Raw genomic sequence first — 22,390 nt, forward strand, 5'->3', positions numbered from 1 at the left:
CTTGCTGGTATTGCACATAGGTAGCTTCGCTGCACGACTTTTATATTTCATTTCTTTGTGTAGGATATCCTTTAACGTTGACTATTCGCGCAACACGCCAGCTACGCGGAAAAGCAACACGCGCGCGCGCACACACGCACATAGGCGCCATATAGGTGTTTCGATACCTTTAGCTGCAAGAGTAAATTGTGCAACAATATGACACGCATGAGCATAGAAGTCGAATAGGCAAACGGGCTTTGGTTAAGAATGTAGGCCACTTTATCTGCAACTGCCGATTGTTTTACGTCATTACACGGATCAAAATTTGCAAACCCGAAAGGGGTCCCGGACACACTCCATGGCTGCCAACCACTGCTGTACACCATAGCCCCCGCCTCGCGCGCTCCAATGCGGCAATCACCCTCGTTAACCAGAAAGGAGACATTCGGCCCTTTTCACAAAAAACACGGGGGAAGAGCGACAATCGTTCCTGGTGTCTCGGTCTCCTCCAAACGAACTCGCCGGGAAAAACGCAGAGCAGTGAAAAACTCTCCTGCGGTTGCCTTTTGCGACCATTGCACGCTACGTCATTCCGGCAGGCATGAACACCAAGAGGCAAAACAAAACCAAACCAGATGCGACATGGTAAACGAGCTGGCCCTGGTCAGCATTAAATAAGCGAGGCACTCCAGTATGACGTACACCACCGAACCCAGAGAGTGCCTCCCTCGCGCAGCCGCAGTGGCCCCCCGGCCGGCTGTTCCTGGACTCTTCCACGTTCCTGGGCGTGGGCGAGCTGAAGCTGCGCACCCCGCTGAGTCGGCCCAGTCTTCCGCGCTTCTACCACTACGTGCCGGTGCAGCCCATGAACGACCCGCACCACGGCATCACGGTGCCCGTGGACGACGACTTCAAGAAGACCAAGTGAGCCTCCCCCTCGCCTCTCGGCAGCGCTGCAGGAAGTCGACGCCTCCTTTCTTTAACGGGAGCTGTCACATGACGGAGCGGAGATAATCAATTTGGCGTTTCTTTTCTCGTTCATGTTTATGCTGTTGCCGCCCGTACTAACCCAGGGACACGTACTCTGTCGTGAGACGAAGACAGTGACTTCTTGGGAATCCTCCTTCCAGGGAGGTGCTGGGGTTGCGAGACGCCGTCGGGCTTCCCGCCTTTGCCCGGAAGCTGCGTCGAGTGAAGAAGATCCAGGACGACACGATCCCCGTCATCCTCACCTTTGGCGGCCTGGACCCGAGGGAACCTCTCAACTACGCAAACGGCAAGTTCGGCTGCTGTTTGAAATTGTATGCGTTCCTCTAAAACAGGAACGAAAGCTCGTTCTTTCCCAATTTTAAAATTAGTTCCTGTTAAATGTATAGATGTACGGATGGCCAAGTGGCAGAAAGTGCCTACCGCGAACAGGAGTAGGACATCAGGCCCGCGAAAGACATGAGAACATTCCGGGCCGTTTCCCAGAACGAACTGTTTATTTTCACAAACCGGCCACTCGCCGCTGTGCCAGGCTTGCACGGCTGAACACAAAATTATCAGCGCCACGTGGGGGCGCTGCACATGAGCTAACATTGTAACACTCCTCCCTTCTGAGGAGGAAGACTATGGGGAGTACCTATTCACTGGTTTCCTAGTCCTCGTGCCACGTCGCAACTTTGGTGGGCTAGGCGTATACGCACGATAGAGCCACTGTTCATGTGCACACCACCGTTGAGTACACTCTTGTCGCTGTCCATGGCACAGCTACTCCCAGAGAAGCTATTTCCAGGTGGCTGTTCCTGATAAGGCACTTCCGGAGCAGCTGGTGCATGGAGAGGCGGCGACTCCAGCTGTGGTGGAGCTGCAGCGATAGCAGTTTCAGCAGAGGTCAGCAGTGTTTCTGTCGGCACAAGGCGCAAGTGGTCGCTGTGTCGGTTTCCCAAGACCCCATCTTCAAAACGGACATAGACTGATGACGGAGTGACGTCCACAACACTGGCAGGCACCCAAGGTGTACCCCTGCGGACGTTTCGCGCATACACGTCATCACCTGGCTGCAGTGGTGGAGCCTGCAGGGACCCTCTGTCGGCATACAACTTCTGCTTGAGTTGTTTTAGAAGTACACATGCCTGCAAGCTTGGTCTCAGGACATCCAACGGAGTCTTGAACATTCTTCCCGTCAAAAGCTAACACGGTGGCCGACCTGTAACTTAATGTGGTGTGGAATGGAACCTGGAGATCTGCGTTTAGAAGTTCCCAGAACCAGACTTCTTGAGTTTGTTCTTTACAGTTTGTACAACTCGTTCAGCTGCACCGTTTGAGGCAGGGTGATACGGCGGTACGAGCATGCGGCGTATTCCATTTCGAGTTAATAACTTAAGGTACTGGGCACTGGTGAAGGCAGGACCGTTGTCGGAAACTATGACGTCAGGCAGGCCATGCTGAGCGAGCGCAATTTTCAAGGCAGCAATGGTAGCTTCTGCAGATGTGGAAGACACAGGAAAGACTTCTATCCACTTTGAGAACGCACCCACAATAACCAAGAACGTGTGACCTAGGAATGGTCCCCCAAAGTCGATGTGAAGCCTTGACCAGGGTCGCCGTGGAAAAGGCCACGGCGTCTGCTGAACCGGACGTTCAGCTCTATGTTGAGTCTGGCACGTAGCGCAACTCTTCACACTGCTGGAATGTCATTTTCAATGCCTGGCCACCAAACATAGCTCCTGGTAATCATCTTGCTCTTCTCGATACCCGGGCGGCTGGCATGAAGAACACCAAGAACTTGGGCCTGAAATTATTTTGGAATCACGGCTCTTGATCCCCAGAGTAGGCAACCCTCATGGGGACTGAGTTCTGAGCTTCTGTTATTGAAGGGGTTCCACTCTGGTCCCACTGGGAGGCTTTCTCCTTTCATAACAGAAAGAACAACATGACAGAACTGGATCATTTCTTGTGGCTTGGGCCACAGCACCAGGTGAAAGGAGTCGCCGGTATGCCTCCTCCAGCAAAAAGATTTCAGCAGGTCGTGGTAATACAGTGGTGTCAGTTGGCAGAGGCAGTCTACTAAGAGCATCGGCGTGGTAGAGCTCTTTGCCAGGCTTGTATACAAGTTCGTACTTGTACGCAGAAAGCTTCAGAGCCCACCTGACCACTCGAGGCGAAGCTTGCACGGGAACGAGCTTGTTGGCGCCCAGCAGTCGAAGGAGTGGCTTGTGGTCAGTGTGTACTTCGAATGAGATGACCCACAAGTACGGGGAGAATCGATCCAACCAAACACTAAAGTCAATGCCTCCTTGTCGAGTTGACTGTAGTTTTGCTCTGCTTTTGACAAGCTCCTCGGGGCAAAAAAATGGGATGTTCCCGGCTATCAGCATCTTTGTGCGCAAGGACTGCACCTATACCATAAGGAGATGCGTCGCAGCTGAGGCAAACAGGCCTGGCAGGGTTGAAATGCACAAGAACTGGAGCTAATGTCACCAAGTGCTTGCAGGCAGTGAATGCATCTTGTTGTTCTTGTCCCCACTCCCATTTCTTTCCTTCACAAAGAAGCAAGTGCAGTGGACGAAGGAGTGACGAAAGATTGGGTAAGAAGCGCCTGTAGAAGTTGACAAGTGCCAAGAAACTCTGAAGTTCTTTAACATCTTGAGGCACAGGAGCATGCAGAATGGCTGCTACCTTGTCAACGTTAGGGGAAAGGCATTGCTTGCTGATGATGTGCCCTAGATACTCAACGTGGCACGAAGAAGTGGCATTTTTCAAGTTTCAGCTTGAGGCCAGATTCCAGAAGCTTGCTAAGCACAGCACGGAGGTTGTGAAGATGCTCAGCATCGTTTGCGCCAGTTACAAGAATGTCGTCAAAATAGACTGCTGCGTGTGGCAGTCCCCTGAGAAAGTTCTCCATCTCACGCTGAAATATGGCAGGAGGAGGTGAGACGCGAAAAGGCAACCGGGTGTACTGAAACAACCCTATATGCGTCGAAATGGTGACGTACTCTCTAGAGGCCTCGTCAAGGACAGCTTGCTGGTACGCATCTTGCAAATCCAATTTTGTGAATTTCTCACCTCCAGCAAGCACAGTCCACAGGTTCTCGATCCTTGGAATGGGGTACTGCTCCACTGTTGCCACTGGGTTTATAGTAACACCAAAGTCTCCAGAGATTCTGATACGTCCATCCCTTTTGGTCAGAGCAACAGGTGCAGCCCACTTTGCTGTCTTCACTGGAACATGATTGGAATCTCTTCTTAATCTTTGTATTTCTTGTGTGACTCCACCTGTCAAGGCATGCGGCAGTGCGCGTGGCTTGAAGAACCGAGGCGGAGCATCTGAAGGAACATGTAGAGAAGCTTTAGCACCCTTGAACGTACCCAGGCCTTCTTCAAACACTTCGGCGTAGTCTTGGACTAGGTTTTTGACACCGGAAAGTGCATGAATGTTCACTTCAACGTCGGAGACACCGGTGCCCATCTCGCGTATCCAGTTGCGTCCTTGAAGAGTGGGCAATCCATCCCCGATCAAAAAATAGGTGGGTCAGCCTCCTTGCCATAAAACTTCACGCTGACGTCAGCTTTGCCGTGAACCCTTTTCAGTTCCCCGGAATAGCTTCGCAGAATGTGACGGCTGAACAGGCACCGAAGGCAAAAGCTGAAGAAGACACGACTTGGCCATAACGGAGACACTTGCACCCGTGTCCACTTCCATGCGGAGCGGCTTGCCGCAAACTTCAACAGTCACGGTGAAAGGCGGAGGCGGCGTGGTGTAGTCAACTTGCCACATGTCGAAAACTTCGGAAGATGAAGTTGTTGCGGCGTCCTCATCGCGGACAGTATTCACACGATGACGGTTGCTCGACGACGGTGAACTGCGTGCCAAGAACGAACGTTCTTGGAAGGGCTGTTGCTTCGGGCTTGGCTGTCCTTTCGTCTCGAATTGCACACCTTCGCCAAATGACCTCGTTTGTGGCAGTAATTGCAGATTGTCTTCACATGCTTGCATTTTGATGCAAGGTGTCCGTCCCCGCAGCGGTAGCAGTGACGCCCACCGAGCCTGACGAGACACGGTGAGTCTACAAATTCGGCACGTGTTAGCTTGGGCTATCTCGCCTGCGTGCTTTTATGCTGCTTCCATTGCAAGGGCGGTCTGCACGGCGTTGTCGAAGGTGATGTCCGGTTTTTACAGCAGTCTTGTTTGGACGTCCGCGCTGTTGATGCCACACACGATGCGGTCGCGGAGCATGTTTTCGAGTTCAGCACCGAAGTTGCAGTGCTAGGAAAGTCTTTTTAGTGTGTGCGATGAAGTTGCTGAAGGATTTCTTGACCGCGCGAACGCGCGAGTTGAAACGAAAACGCTGCACAACGGCAGATGGCTTCGGACAGTAGTGGCTTCCAAGAACTAAAAGAATCTCCTCCAGCGTCTTGTCACTGGGCTTGGTGGGCTTGACCAAATTTCGGAGCAAAGCATACGTTTTCTGCCCACAGCATCTGAAAAATACGTAAGTACGTTTGTCTGGGGCGACATCATTGGCCAAGAAAAATGCTTCAAGCCGGTCCACGTAACAGCGCCAGTCGTCTCCTCCCCCCTCGAACGGCTGAAGGTTGCCGAAATTTGGCATTGTGGCATTGTGAACCCCATCCTCGTCGCCAGTTAGATGTGTAGAAGTACGGATGGCCGAGCGGTAGGAAGTGACTACCGCGAACAGGAGTAGGCCATCAGGCCCGGGAAAGATATGAGAGCATGCCGAGCCGCTTGCCCAGAACGAACTGTGTTTATTTTCACAAACCGGCCACTCGCCGCTGTGCCAGGCTTGCACGGCTGAACACAAAATTATCAGCGCCACGTGGGGGCGCTGCACATGAGTTAACATTGTAACAGTTCCCGTTACAAGCATTACAAGTTCCTTTATCGCGAAAGAAGCGCGTTCCAGTTCCACTTCGAACATTGGAACGTGTCGTTACATTAACGTTACATTTCACTTCTTTAAATTAAAATATGGTGTCTGATAATCCTGAGGCGAAATGAAGTGAGAAGTTTAAAACTCACATATTATTCCAGTAGGAGCACCACCGGCAGAAGATTAGCTGGAGATAAAAAGAATACAAAGAAACGCTCCTAGACGAATTTTTTCAGGGAGCACTGGACAAATTCCAGACATGTCTAACAGCGATTTTGGTGCTCGTCTATTAAGGGTGCAACACATATGGCACTTTCCAGTTCGGTCTTACAAATGCGCAGTAAGGTTACTGCGCTTCAGATGTGCAAATAGAAAGTTACTCACATGCAGGAACATAATTAAATTTCTTGCATAAGAAACTATGTCGGAAGGAACTGTTCTGAATGGGCCGAGGACCACGCAGGCAGGCAGTAGACGAACACTGTTTAACACGTCGAAGACTATATTCAACAGGATGGAGGACAAGCACAGGACGTGAGCATAGTAGAGGTCGGGACGTAACAGACAGGATGGGTTTGGGTCAGACGTACGCACAGTCTACAGTTCAAAGATACACAAAATAACCTCGCAGTTCACAAGGTCCAAGAGCAATGCCCAATAGGCCAGTCAGCTCACTCTCAGTCGCGACGTGTTCCTAGCCACTTCAACAGCAGGAACGGCAGCGCCCAACAGCCGGAATGGCGCGTCAGCAGTCAGCGCACCAGCACCTCAATGACGGCGCCCAGACGAGCTCTCGAGCCTTGGCGAAGGGTAGCGGGGTCCCGTCTAAGGTGGCCCAGGCGTCTCACGGGGTGGTTCCCACGGACCGCGCCCTGTTCCGCCACTTGGCTTCCGGCCGTTGCCGATCCAGCCACCCCGATCCCTTACGCGCAGCTCCTCTTCGTTGTCATCTTCTCTGTCCTTCTGGCTGGCTCACTTGCGCGGCCAATCACTCACATGGCCATTCATCACAGGAACAATACATAGGCGTTTAATGAATGGTTATTCAATATTGCTGTTTATTAGAATTTCGTTCGACCAATTATCTGCATTTGCGGTGTTACGATTACATTTGGAACTTTCGCGAAATCTGCATTTTTGTAGAAATGCAAGGCGTCACACGCTCCTGGCTGTGGGGGTACTCGGCAAAGAATGCTGCGCATTAAAAATCAAAGCACAGGTTAAAACCGACCAACTAAAGCAACTCTGGACGCTGGCCGTCCACGTTTGGGCGGCCTGTTTCAGGTATTGTCCATACGGCACGCGACGAAATTATGCCCAACAATGACAAAATTCCTGCCCTTTGTCAACACGACGGGTGCAATACAAAAGGACATGGCACTGCCGTCGACCAATTCCCGCCAGATCGGCGCCAGAACTCGCCGTTACGAACTGCGTGCGTACCCTGTAACTTCTAGCATTACCCTTCGAATGGCTTCACAGCGAGCGCGAGTCCCCCGGCAGCAACTCACCCGCGCCTCGCGCGCCCTAATGCGGTAATTACCCCTGACAATATACAGATACGCTTGTTTCACAAGGGACCTGCAGCGCCGCTCTGACTTAGACAACCTTTCCCCGGCACGGAACAATTGTATCGGCCGGACGCGCATTCTGGCCTCTCCAGACAAACGATGAAGGGCGAAAAGCCTTCTCGCGACTGCTCGCCTGTTGAACCGACATGAAAGCAAGCACAAGCTGCGGCCGGTCCCGCTGTGTGGTTATTCTTCTGCCTTCGAGGAACCACGTTCCGCTGAAGGGAGCGGGCACAAGGAACGCCGTTCCTGCCGTTCCTTCATAAACCTAACGAGTTACCGTTACAGTTCCACCGACCCTTAACGGAACGGTGGCGTTCCTCCGTTCCTCCAAAAAGGAACTAGTTTCCAGGAGCGCCGTTCCGTACAACAATGTTTGAAATGCGCCGCCGTGGCCGCACGTCTGCGCAGTGCAATACAAAAGGACATGGCATTCCGGTCGACCTATTCCCGCCAGATCGGCGACAGAACTCGCCGTTACGAACTGGGTGCATACCCTGCAACTTCTAGCATTACCCGAGACTTTGGGGCGCGCCCAGTCGGCTAGTTTGGCTAGTGGGCTAGTTTGTTTCCGAAATCGACAGAAAACAGTGCCGAACGACTGCTTCATTACAATACACTCATCAAATTGTGCATCTTGTTCCTGTGCCCATATTTTCTGTGTCGAGTCTTTTAAATACCTAGGTGTACATTTTGATGGGGATATTTCGTGGAACACACACATGGCTCACATATGTAAAAAGCTTAGAACTACTGCCTGTATGCTGTACAACTTAAAAGTGTTTCTGCCTTTCTCTGTTCGAAAAATACTAGCTCAAACTTTGGGTTATAGTGTTCCTCGTTATGGCATGTGCTGTTTTTTTTTTTTTTTTTCAATTTCTCCGCTACCTGGAAAAAGAGAGTTAACAGTATTTTAAAAAACATAGCCAAGAGTGTTCTTCATAAGTCCCACGTGCCAGATTCGGACAGTGTATTTAAGGCAAGTGGTTTACCGTCATTCGATACATTGTTTAAGCAAATCGTCGTGCTAAAACATTTCTGGTGTACGGATTACCAAACTCCCAATGTTAATGATTGACAAACCAGCGCGGAAAAAACACGGTACAAAAAAGGAACGAGAAGTAGACAGGACAGCGCTACTTCTCGTTCCTCTTTTGTGCCGTGTTTTTTCCGCGCTGGTTTGTCAATCATGAACGATCACCAACTCGCCCAAATCACAGTCCTCCCAATGTTAAACCTATACCTCTGCGGCACATACCTCGATATATGACACCAAGGGTCCGTACCCATTACGGAATGGCTGCGCGGTCACATTATGTTCCTGCTATCTTCAACGAATTGCCTGACGAATTGTTCTCTTCAACAACGCGGAAACACTTGCGTGCTGCTATGCTGGCATTAGAAATATGCTGAAGTATGTATGTGTATGCGGTGATTGGTAGCTATTTCTTTATTCTCTAATTTTTTTTCTTGTGATGAGGAAAATGCCACCCATGCATGTAGCTGAAACCCATGTTGTATTATTGTATCTTTGTTTGTCTGTTTGTCTTCTTCTCTTCTGTTCGTCGGTTGTTTGCTTTTCTTTTTTCTTTCCTCCCTTTAATTTTTCGTTCTCTATTTTTCTCTTTTTTTCTTCTTCACTTTTTCTCCCTTTTTTCTGTGCTTGTCTTTTTTTTTACCTTCCTGTTCAGTTACCACTGTCAATGAGTGTTTTTTACAGAAGTGAAGGCCGTTGCTGCCGGGCGACGCCGCACAAGCCCACCTGTAGGCTTTGGCGGCCCCATTTTGCTTCTGTATGTACTCCTTGATAATAAACAATGATTGATTGATTGATTGATTGATTGATTGATTGATTGATTGATTGATTGATTGATTGATTGATTGATTGATTGATTGCGGTGTCAGTTAATCTATTTTATTTTTTATGCAGACTTTTTTTATAGAGGCCGCTTTTTTATGGAGGCGAATAGCAAAATCTCGCGTGGGTTGAGGTTGCGCCGCACGCTAGAGAACAGCAGGTGGTCGAAATTAACCTGGAGCCCTCCACTACGGCGCGCCTCATAGCGTAGCTTCGGCGCATTAAACACCACAATCAATCAACCAGCGCCCGACGCGTCCAAGCTCTCCCGCACCTTCAACGCTGCTTAACTCACCGTATTTCATCTTATTTCATCAGCGCCTTCTGCGCGGATGCCAGCCATGATCTCACCCGAGTCAGCATGAGAATGTATGAATGCAGTTTAATAGTAATCGTCATTCTGGCAATTATTCTTGTTAGCGGTGCCACTACCACTTCATATCTCTCTGACGCTGCGTTAGAAGCTACTAGTGATCGGTGACAAATGCCACGCTCTAATTGAATCTCAGGCGCACAGCGTCGTTCTCTCCCGTGGTTTACTCGTCACGGGAACATCTTTTTCAACGAACACTAGAGAGTTTTAGCATAGCGGGTACCGTCCGCTACGCTAAGGTTAGCGAATAGCGGGGCCTGACTGGGAAGGTGCAAATTCGTTCCAGTGGGGGAAGGGGGGGGGGGATTAGTTCCGCGGGCCGGGCATCGTAGTGCCCGCGCATTCGCTCTGCTGAGGGGTAATTTCCTCGTCCTCCCCTCGCGCGCCTGCGCAGTCGGGTTCCGCTAACCCGCCGCCGTAGCGTGAGCCTCCGCAAGCCACTACGCTAAAACTCTCTGATTGTTGCCGTGTGCTCCGCTCGACACGCAGGCCGCGTCGTCCTGCACTACCACGTGATGAAGGACCGCTGGGACTTGTGCGGCATGATGCCCGAACCCCGCAGCTACCACGCGGCCACGCTCATCGGGAACGCCGTCTACATCACCGGTGAGTTCTTCGTCCAGCCACTCACTGTGGCTCTCCGTTCAGGGTCATTCGCTTTCTCTCCCGCCAAATGCGAGTTTCGGAGACAAGGGGTAGTTTTAAGTAGCCTGCCGAACCGGAACCGAACCGAAAACCGAAAAGAACCGGTATTTTTGGTGAAGCTGAACCTGAACCCAAACCGGTATTTTTTTTAGTCCAGAGAACCCGATCCGAAACTGAACCAATAAAGTAAATAAGGTTACCGCTCCACGACGAAACAGTTCGACTAAATGTCCAGTCAACGTCAGTAAGGGCTTTCCTCTTTCACGAAGGTAAACTTCGTTCTCTTTCAGATACTTTTCCACGTTGCAGAAATCCCAACACTATTCATGTTGTACACATGGCCGCAACACGTGAAAAGGTACGCGCACGAATGTTCCAGTGGTATGTGGCTGCTGATCGCGTGGGTGGAGAGCAAAGCTGGGTTAAAGAAATGGCACATTTTCGACATTTCCTGCAGGCGATATGAAACATCCACTTTGACCTTCCTTCGCTTCGACTGTATAGGGGCAACCAGGCCGCAAAGTTGCCGCACTGCGCAACGGCGAAGGCCCTCACCCTGAACGCGCCTGCTCGTAGAATTTCGTAATTTTGTTTGAAATGTGGCAATCCTGGAAAGCTTAAATACTCGACAAAAATTTACGCAGGGGCGGTTCAGTGCCAACGGAAAAAAATCAGGGAAGCTTGCACTCACGCACAAGGCTTGAATGGCGAAGCTGTTGCGTGTGAGCGTTGCCGGACACATGGTCAGGTTTCTGTATTATTGTTTATTTGCATAGTTTCGGTGCTAGTAATCGTCGTCATGTGCATCGAAGAGATCGTCGTCTTCTTCGCGGTGAGTGGTGGATGCCAAGTCATCGTCGGCATCGTAGACTTCTACCAGCTCTTCGTCATCGACTCCAAGCAGCGGTGGCGGGATCTGCAAGTCGTCTCGGGAAGGATTGGCGCACTAGTAGCCGTGTCTCCAATTACTCATAATGGCTTCTAGAGAATGAGGCGGCCGCGGTGACCTCTCCCAAGCGGGGTGCCTTTTCATCTTTAGCATTGGCGCTCGAGGTTTTTTTTTTTGTTTGTTTATACATGCCCGGTAGCGCTTGACGACCGCGCTGAGGGTTTTTTTTTTCTTTTTTTCTAAAGCTACTGCGCGTGCCGAGGACGCGCCCACAAGCGCTAGGCATTTTCTTGACATTTTTTCCTGCGACGGCGAACTTAATGCTCGTACGACACCTCGGCTGTTAAAATGCGTCCCGCGGTCGCAATCGAGCGTTGATCCATCGAGCCACGACGTCGGCGTCTATCCGATTGCACCATTCCGGCAGGGTGGAAGTGGCTTGGATTCCGAGCATTGATTTTGACTGAGGTTGCTTGGGGGAAAAGCCTCGCGTTCTAACCATCTTTCTCTTAAGAAAGGCGGTTTGACTTTTCTTCGCACCAAAGTGTTTTAGGGACCGACGAAGATCTGACTGACGCCATATCCGTCACGGAAATGACATGGCCAGAAAAACGCGGCTGCGCCAGGATTCGAGCCGGGAGCTCCGTCGCCGCAACGGGGGGTGCCACGCGCTTTAGCGACTCCGCTAGGAGCTCAAGCGCACACAGCCGTCTGGACGCACTATATGTCTTTCCTACAACCTCCTCTATTTCGATGCTGCTCACGTATAAGAGAGTTGAAGCGAAGTAGTGCATCACGGTGCTATTGAGCGCCGACAGTTGGCGCCAGCTGAGCTCGTCGTAACGCAACCGTCTGCCGTACACTCCACGGAGCAGGGACGCAGTGGTCTTTGCGAGGCGCGCCAGCAGGTTGTCGCTCGCCAAGCACACCCGCAAGACCGCCCCACAAATTATGCTCTTTCGCTGCAGCGGACCGTTAGTTCACCAAACGATTCGCTGGCAAACCGTTCGGTTTCGTTCGCACGGTTTGCGAGCGCGTGTGGTTTCATTCGGCTTTACGCAGTCCTCCGGCGCGTGCAAGCCAATGTTTAATGTTAATAAGTCTGACCATGTCATACCGACGAAATATAAATAGCGATGTGCAAGTTCATAACGATGCAGAATAAACATTCAACTGATCCTGTGAAGGCACATCTCACTTTCGTGTTTTACCGATATGAAAGAGGGATCAACCACATTTTTTTTTTGTAGATGTCCCTCTCTTTGTCCAACCTTCCACTTAACCAAACTTGTTATGACTGCGAAGGCAATGGGCGCCGTGGTGCGTGGTACAATGGCTGGTTTCTCAGGAAGCGAAGGCAGGACAAGTTTGTACCGGTCATTTGTCGTCTCACGTTAATTTGAGAAGTTTGTTACAAATTGAGCCGTTTTTTCCCATAAACTAAAATTTTGATAAATAATGGTAAATGATGCGAGTATAACACTAAAGCATTGACCTCGCTAGCTTGTTTGCATGCAGAAAAAAATGACCTGACATGCCGGCAATTTTTGAAGATGTGTCATGTTTGTAGTCCTTGAAAAGAATTCCTTCAAACCTAAAATAGATATGATGACGTCATCAAAAAGGATTATGATATCTTGGCTTGTTTAACACTATGCAAAGTCCTGACGGAAACAAATCTGTAGCGGTAGCGTTAATAGTTTGTGCGTTTAGAGGTAAAAGCTTCAAATTTCGTGCCATTCGTCCAACCCACCTATTGCCCAAGCCGGCTTTGAGTTTCTTTTTTTTTTTCACGGAAGGTTCTCCCCTGCAAACTAACGTAAGATCTCATGCTCTCTGTATAACCAGATGTATATTAAGTTTCCGTCAAAATTAAAAATGCCGAGCGGACGCACCTGATGAAAACACAACAGACTAGTCCCTAGAATAGCATAAGAACGGCGAGAAAGTGTTTGGTGAATCGTCGCAACATCATCTGTCTGCCCTATCATGCAGCTCAATTGTTTAAATTGCACCGTGGCTGTTAGGGAAAAAAGTATCTTGACATGTCGTCTGTTTTTTTTGTCTTTTGGGTCGTTTTAAACTTTTCAACATTTTTTCTCACTTCGCTGATAACTCAACACATCGAAACGGCTCGTGAACGTGTTAAAAGCTTCCGAACCGTTTTGCGAACTGGTTCGGTACGTGATTTATTTGAACCGGAACTGAACCGGAATTGAACCGGAACGAAATGAATTCTCCCGAACCCGAACTGGAACCTAACCGGTATTTCTTGGACAAACTCGCTCAAGCCACCTTGAAATTTGTGTGCATGAACTTGTAGCTCACACGGCCAGCCTGCTACCGGAATTCTCCACATGAGTTAGAACGTCGGTGTAGGGCCTGGGAGCGAGTGAAGCTTTTTCTCCTTTTAAGTGCAGAGCACTTTAGGCGCTCGCCTTGTCGTCCTAGCTCACTCGCTGGAACCAAGCATATCGCATTGGCGTTACGGTGTAGCCTGTCACGGTCCCTTGGCCGCGGCGTAACCCAGAGGCTTCGAAAGCCAAGCGGCTATGCCAGGATATACGTAGCGTGAGATAAGGTTCAGCTGGTTATTTTTAGTTTTCCTGGTTGTCTATAGGATTAGCTAATTATCATGCTTACTGCTGCTTATCATCCAATCCAAAACCAATCCAATCCAATTTTCGTGCTTGCGCAGCTCGGTTCTTCAGGAGATACGCGAAGGCGGCGAAACTGGTCAACCTAGGCCAGTGTAGCCAATCCAATCAAACCCAATCCAAGTAACGCTGTTGTTCGCGGCTTACCCCAAAGGCTTCGAAAGCCAAGTGGTTTATATAGTCATAAGCATTCGAAACTCGTGAAACGCTGGCGCTTGTCATACATCTTCCTGTTGTTTAGAGCAAAGAAAACTATAGGTACATTTGAGGAAAATTATACATAATTAACCGGCAACGCCCGCGTTCCTTTAGTTAAGGACTCCCGTTGGGTTGGTTTTTACGACGCAAAATGTGGCAGTGCAACGCCGGCACGTGCGGGGAGAAAAGCACAAAGAGAACAGAACTCCCGCTGGCGCAGTTTCAGGCAGGGGGCTGCGCGCGAGCACTGCGAAGGCGGGAAATTTAAATCACATGGGGTAGTAGCCGTAAGCGGATAACGGTGGTATACAGCCAATTATGACGAATCACTGCTCTGCACTTCCGGCAAGTTTCACATTGAATGGAACGGCTTTAATTTTTTCTCTACTCAAACTAGTTAAGCTTTTTCTCCTGGTGTTATATACTTTCTAAGTGGAAATAAATTTATTATTATTATTAATTAAAGGAAACTTTCGGGAACGCATATCTCTGCGTACAGACCAAATACCGAATTATTATCAAGTGATAATTTTTTGCGTTGCCTGTGGAGTCGCCACTCTTGCAACTGTTTTCCCTAATACTATTTTAATTTATTGTTTGAAGCTTGCGATGCGATTGATGTGATTGTTATCGGGACACAGCAGTCTTCTTATTAATGAACCCCACTTGCATTGTGTCTTCACGGCCCCTTTGAAGGCTGCAGCGTCTAGAGTGTCGTCCGACAGCACTGTGGGCACTGCACCAAAGCGACTCCCACCGGCGTTTCGCAAAAAAATGCCGCGTCTGGCATTGCTACGCTCCCTCTATCATAATAGGGGGAGCATGCCTAACCTTTCATCTAACCTTTCATCTAATCTTTCATCCAACATTAAAACGCTAGCCGAAAAATGCGATGACTCAGAGAATCGCCTCCGCCGGTGCAACCTGCTATTTTTTGAAATACCCGACGTCATTAACGAAACATGGGCCGAATCAGAAGCACGTATAATCTCGTTTTGCACCGAAAAACTTGAAGTCCCAATTAGCTCCGCAGATATTGAAAGACCACACAGACTAGGCCGCTTTCAAGCCAATAAAAACCGCCCGATTATAGCCACCCTGTCCAGATTTAAGGATAAGGCTAGAATACTTTCCGCTGGCCCGAAACTGAAGGACTCGTTATTCTCGGTACGCGAGGATTATTCAGCGCGTGTAAGATTGGCAAGAAAAAAGCTTTTGTTGTATGCGCAGGAAAGAAAATTAGTGTCCTTCAAAATCCGTTTCGACAAGCTTATCGTTGACAAAAAGCCTTTCGTGTATGATGCCGAATCGGACAGAGTTATAGAGTTGAAGGCATAGCATTCACTGTGTGCTTCCAAGGTTCTGTCCTCCCCTCCTTTCGAGTCCATTCCAACTAGAATGGCTCCTCCAGTATATCAAACTACGTCAATCCTGCTTACGAATATCCCTAGCTATATGCCCAAAAAGGAAGCGGTGCTAGCTCTCCTTGAGGACACCAGCACTGACATCGCAATCTTAACTGAGTCATGGCTAACCCCTGATATTCACGATAATGAATTACGTCACAACAACACCCATTTCACGTCTTACAGACTGGATAGTAACAGACGCAGAGGGGGTGGTATTTTACTTTTCGTGAAAGACAGCCTACCCTCCCAAACTGTGACAATCAGTATGAAGTTTGAAATTCTTTGCATTGAAATACACCTTCCCTCGTGCAAAAACATTCTTGTAGCCTGTTACCGCGCACCCGACTGCGACCACTCTTTCACAGATGACCTTCAAAGTGTTCTTTTTTATCTGACATCCCGCTTTCCTCACGCTAACTTCTTGCTTTGCGGGGACTTCAATTACCCTGATATCGACTGGGACAACTTGTGTGCTACTTCACGACAATGTAAAGATTTCCTCGAACTGTGTCTCCTTTTTAATATATCGCAATCAGTCACAGCGCCAACTCGTGGCACAAATACTCTTGATCTTGTTCTTGTCTCCAACCCAGATCTAATTCAGTCAGTGTCATGCATACCCGGTCTGAGTGACCATAATGTTGTATTGTTTTCACTGTCCATTGCCTTACCTTCGCGAAGACCTTCGAAAAAATGAATACGCGACTTTAACAATGCCGACTTCTCGACGATTAACCTTGAACTTAATACATTTTTGGTCTCCTTCACCCTGTCTGCCTATACCCGAACAGTTGACCAAAACTGGTTACTGTTCAAGCGGAAATTATTAACCCTTATAGATAACAACGTCCCCCTTATTCGTGTTCTAGGCGATGATCAGCGACCTTGGTATTCTAATCTCCTAAGGAAACTTTTGCAAAAGAAAAAACGTCTTCTTCGCACTGCTAAAAACTTTCCGTCAATATCCAAATGGAACAGATATTTCGCATGCCTTCGTGAATACACTCACTTGCTGAAGCGCTCCAAAAAGAAATTTTTTCATGATGACTGGCTTAACATGGCCCGAACTAATCCAAAGAAATTTTGAAAACTTCTCAACCCAAAAAATAACTCGCACAATATATCCTTAACCAACTGCGATGGTTCTCACGTTCCTCTCCCGCTGCGGGCGGACGTTATGAATACTTACTTCACTTCAGTTTTCACTTCTGAACCACTTCATAGTATTCCAGTCATGCCAAGATCTCATTTTTCACAAATGCTGCCCATTGACATTACCTCCGAAGGCATCAGCAATCTGATAAAGAAATTAAAAATATCCAGCTCCCCCGCACCTGACAATATTCCTGCCAAAGTCTTAAAGACTACTAATAGCATATCTAGCAAATTTTTGCAGATAATTTTTAAACAGTCTATTTCCGAAGGTTCAATTCCAGAAGATTGGAAACTTGGGAAGGTTGTACCGGTTTTTAAGTCTGGCAAGCGATCTGACCCATCTGACTATCGCCCCATTTCACTAACGTGCATCGCTTGCAAACTTCTGGAACATATAATATATTCACATGTTGCTCGTCACCTCGATGATCACTCTTTCTCTTTTCATAAGCAGCATGGTTTTCGTTCAGGGTTCTCATGCGAAACACAACTTTTCGAATTTACGACTGATCTTCATCTAAACCTTGATTCATCATTTCAGACTGATGTAATTTTCGTTGACTTTTCAAAGGCCTTCGATCTCGTCCCTCACCAACGACTTATCAACCAACTTTCTTCCCTTTCCCTCGATCCCCGCACCTTATCCTGGATTAAGTGCTTCCTAACCCGCCGGTCGCAATTCACTGTTATCGGTGGTGCCCATTCCGATACTACTCCAGTAATATCTGGCGTCTCTCAGGGCTCGGTTCTCGGTCCACTTCTCTTTTTAATCTACGTAAATGATCTTCCTTCCGGCATTTCATCAACGCTTCGTCTTTTTGCTTTTATCGATTGTGTCATCTACCGTCGTATATCAACTCCCGAAGATCAACTAATATGTACTACAGCAAGACTTACACATTATTGATAACTGGTGCGCTCAGTGGATGATGAGGCCGAATATTTCCAAATGCAAGTTCATGCCTGTCTCACGAAAACACACTAACGTCATCCATCCGTATTCATTAAACTCAGTAGTGTTATCGCAAGTGGATTCTTACCGATACCTGGGCGTTGTAATTACAAGCAGACTAACCTGGACCGAGCATATTAGCAAACTAGCTGCCGATGCCTCAAAAACTCTTGGCTATCTTAGGAGGTCATTGTCATTATCACCTGCTGGCCTTCGTAAATTGGCCTTTGAGACTTTTGTTCGTACAAAAATGGAATACGCATCTGCGATTTGGAGCCCTCATCAGATATACCTAATTAACATTCTTGAATCCGTCCAAAATCGTGCCGCCAGATTCATCTCCACAAATTACGACAAACGAGCAAGCAACAGTCAAATAAAATCATCCCTCGGTCTCCCTGCTTTGTCAGCTCGACGCAGAATTTCACGTTTCTGTCTTTTTCACAAACTATACTACAGCTTTCCTCACCTACATGGCTCACTTTTACTTCCGCGTGTCCGAACATCTCGTCGCTTATTTAATTCCATGAGTATTCAACGTCTGTTTAGTTCTACTAACGCTTTTAACAAATCATTTCTTCCTACGGCTATTGAAGAGTGGAATGGATTGACGGGTGCTATTGTCAGCGAACAAGTTGCTTTTAAATTTAGAGATTTAATACTAGCCACCCTTGACTCTTAATCGCTGTTCTTCTTTTTTCGTTGTTTGTTTCCTGCCAACTGTATATTGCCGCGAACCATACATTGGGTTTGTTTATTTGTGTTTTGCTTTTACCGCCCGGCTGCGCCGGTCTGTGTTATCTCTGCGCCAAGGGAAGCGCGTGTTCCATTCTTTCTTTTTGTGCCGCATCTGTTATCTGTCGTGATAGGGAGAGCATTCCGATCTAACGTGAACAGCCCAGAATAATCTTCTTGGATCTACTATGTTCTCGATGTGAATCGACGTTTCGAGAACCACGCGCACCGAAAGATAAAAAGCCTGCAGTGCGGACGCCGGGGCATTCGATTCTGCGACGCTCGCTGACGCAAGTCACTTTGTTGACCGCTGCTTCGCCGCCTCTGTATTCTTTTGAGTTGTTAGGGGAGCACAAGTTCGCTCCAATAAACTTGTTTCTCCTGCAAGACAACTGCGTCGTCCTTGGCTTCGTGACATCTGGTGGAGGTGCGGGGTACGCACCCTTCATGCCCACTGCAACCTCGGGAAGCCGCCAAGCCAGTCCAACAAGAGCCAGCCTCCGCCTGCAAGGTTTACCACCCGAGTTCGGTTTGATGCCAGAAGGGCCCAAGAGAAGGAACGCTGCAACCAACACCATGGTACAAGAAACAACGTCGCCAATCATGCTGCAGCAGCCCCGGGAACCGCCATCGTTCCGGGGAGCCCCCGCTGAAGATCCAGAGGAATGGTTGGAGAAGCTGGAGCGCGTGCGGATCTTCAACAGGTGGGACGATGAAGAAACCTTCCGGCATGTTTTCTTTTACTTGGAGGATGCAGCCCGAACTTGGTTTGAAAACCACGAGAGCGCCTTGACCGACTGGACGCAATTCAAAAGCGAGTTCCTTAAGACCTTCACGACCGTGGTGAGAAAAGAACGAGCTGCGATTTTACTGGAAACTCGAACGCAACACCCGAACGAAGGAGTCGTAATCTTCGTCGAGGAAATGAAGCGACTTTTCCGCCGTGCGGACCCAGGAATGACGGAAGAAAAGAAACTACGGTTTCTGATGCGAGGTGTGAAGCAAGAGCTCTTCGCGTGCCTTGTTCGCAACCCCCCCAAAACCGTGTCCGAATTCGCGTGTGAGGCCGCCGCGATGGAGAAGACGCTCGAAATCAGAACGAGGCAGTACGACCGCCCAATCAATGCGCTGGTTTCGGAGACGCTTGGTGCCAGCGCTATCAACTCCGACTCACTACGCGACACTATCCGCGAAATAGTGAGGGAGGAGCTGCGGAAACTGCTCCCGACGCCGCCGCAACCACAAGTCGCTTCTCTTACCGACGTCATTAGAGAAGAAGTGCAGCAAGCGCTGGGAACTTCAACGACGCCAGTAGCACCTCGCGAGCCGCAAGCCATGACCTACGCGGCTGCTGTACATCGCCCTCGCCCACCTGCACCCTATCGTCACGAGGCTCCGTACCGTCGTCCCCTCTCGCCGGCCCGACCACCTGCGGCGCAACCCCCTGCCCCAAGGAAGACCGACGTGTGGCGAACGTCCGACAATCGTCCGCTGTGCTACCACTGCGGAGAGGCCGACCACGTCTACCGTCGCTGCCCCTACAGGAGGCTCGGTTTGCAAGGGTTCTCCGTCGACGCACCCCGCCCCCGAACTGGCCAGCGCCCATCGGAGATCGAAGAGTACCTGTCCAACACCAGCCATCGACCAGCCCGTTTCAACCGTTCGCCGTCACCCTACCCATACCAGTCGCCGAACCGCCGTAGCAATGCTGAGTTCTCACGTGGAAGGTCCCCCAGCCCACGCGGGGGAAACTAAAAGCAGCAACTTCTGGAGGTAAAGTTGCACGATCGCGGAAAAATGAAAACCCTCCAACGACGCAACGACTCGCGGAAAACAGTGACTCACAACATGCCCTCATCCCGACGATCCGACCCAGACCTGACGAGACTTCCGTACACGACGACAGCTATACGCCGCGACGCGCACCCGACCGGACCGAGACGTCCGCTGAGAAGACGATGACAACGACGACGCACAGTGCCCGACCGTCAACACGCACAAGCCGAGATGCGACGCCCCGACGCACCCGGAACTCGAGGAAGGCGGCATCCGACGTCAAGGTGTCCATCGACGGCTTTGATGTAGTCGCCCTCGTAGACACGGGAGCCGACTACTCTGTGTTGAGCGGACCATTTGCGTCTAAGCTGAAGAAGGTTATGACCAGATGGGACGGTCCGCACATACGCACAGCAGGAGGCCACCTCGTGACGCCAAGTGGAACGTGCACATCGCGCGTCACCATAGACGGCACGACGTACCCTGCGGTGTTCGTCGTTTTGCCCAACTGCTCCCGCGACGTAATTCTCGGAATGGACTTTTTGACGGACAACGGCGCAATAATCGATCTGCAGACGAAGTCGATAACGTTTTCCTCCGACCACTCCATGACGCCGGAATCGAACCCCGAAATCCGTGCAGCTGTAAGGATAGCCGATGATCATGTCACCCTGCCACCCCGCGCAAGTTTGATGATCACCGTCTACTGTGAAGGTGCTGCTCCTGACGTTGACGCTATCGTGGAGAGTGACCAAAGGTTGCTTCTTGACCGCGGTGTGTCTGTCGCAAGAGGCATTGCGCGCTTCAAGGAACACCAATCCCACATTTTGGTTACTAATTTCACCGAGGAGTACCAGCATTTAAACAAGGGCGCGGCAATTGCATTCCTCGAAGAAACGCAAGAAGCAAGTGACGTGATCGCGGTCGCCGACTTTGAACGCACCCCCGTAGAAACCTTCAAGCTCCCGCAGCCCTTCGACGTGAATCCGGCGCTACCGCAAGAACAACGGAACAAATTATTGGCTTTGCTGCGTCGCTATAGCAAATGTTTTTCGTCGAGCGCAAAACTACGTCAGACCCCTCTAGCGAAGCACCGAATAATAACCGAAGATGGAGCCCGACCTACCCGACAGTCACCGTACCGCGTCTCTTCACACGAACGGGAAGCCATCCGGACTCAAGTCGACGACATGCTCAGCGACGACATTATACAGCCATCGAAAAGCCCCTGGGCTGCGCCCGTCGTACTCGTAAAGAAAAAAGACGGCACATTAAGGTTTTGTGTTGACTACCGGCGACTGAACAAAATCACGAAAAAGGACGTGTACCCCCTCCCCCGAATCGACGACGCCCTCGACCACCTCTGCCACGCGAAGTACTTCTCATCGATGGACCTGAAGACCGGCTACTGGCAAATTGAAGTGGACGAGAGAGACCGAGAGAAGACTGCATTTATAACCCCAGACGGCCTATACGAGTTCAAGGTGATGCCGTTTGGGCTGTGCACAGCACCAGCGACGTTTCAAAGAGTCATGGACACTGTGCTAGCTGGCCTTAAGTGGCACACCTGCCTCGTATACCTCGACGACGTAGTGGTATTCGCCCGGACTTTCGACGAACACCTTGCAAGGTTGGAGTCTGTACTCGAGGCCATTCGTACGTCGGGGTTGACGCTGAAGCCTGAAAAGTGCCGTTTCGCATACGAGGAACTCAAGTTCTTGGGCCACGTCGTCAACGCCGCGGGAGTCCTACCTGACCCGGCAAAAACTTCAGCTATCGCGAACTTCCCTAGGCCGAAAGACAAGAAGGGCGTGCGAAGATTTCTCGGGCTGTGCGCATACTACCGGCGCTTCGTCGCAAACTTCGCACGCATTGCAGAGCCACTCACGCGCTTGACAAAAGACAGCACCCATTTCAGCTGGGAAAACGACCAAGAAAAAGCATTCTGCGAGCTGCAAAAACGCCTGCAAAGCCCGCCCGTGCTCGCTCATTTCGACGAAAATGCCGAAACGGAAATGCACACGGACGCCAGTGATATAGGCTTGGGTGCCGTCCTTGTCCAAAAGCAAAGCGGCTGCGAAAGGGTAATCGCCTATGCCAGCCGTGGTCTGTCGAAGGAGGAGAAAAACTATTCTGCCTCTGAGAAAGAGTGCCTGGCTATTATATGGGCGATTTCAAAATTTCGCCCATACGTGTATGGAAGGCCATTCAAGGTTGTAACAGACCACCATGCGCTGTGTTGGCTCGCCAATTTGAAGGACCCCTCTGGCCGTCTTGGGCGGTGGAGCTTGCGCCTGCAGGAGTTCGACGTTAC

The 22,390-nt window shown here is 49.9% G+C and overlaps 1 protein-coding gene across 1 annotated transcript in view; it reads left to right on the forward strand.

Annotated features, from left to right (window-relative positions):
- LOC144175692 (beta-scruin-like) overlaps positions 1–22,390 on the forward strand; it is a 106,236-nt gene that overhangs the window by 64,115 nt on the left and 19,731 nt on the right. The window contains exons 13-15 of the mRNA XM_077704731.1: positions 719–906; positions 1,113–1,258; positions 10,150–10,266. Coding sequence (XP_077560857.1) covers positions 719–906; positions 1,113–1,258; positions 10,150–10,266 — 451 coding nt within the window. The remainder of the gene's footprint in view (positions 1–718; positions 907–1,112; positions 1,259–10,149; positions 10,267–22,390) is intronic.

Source organism: Haemaphysalis longicornis, unplaced genomic scaffold, assembly GCF_048455015.1.
Source record: "Haemaphysalis longicornis isolate Haplotype H1 unplaced genomic scaffold, Haemaphysalis longicornis Haplotype H1 scaffold_3, whole genome shotgun sequence".
Lineage (NCBI taxonomy): Eukaryota > Metazoa > Arthropoda > Arachnida > Ixodida > Ixodidae > Haemaphysalis > Haemaphysalis longicornis.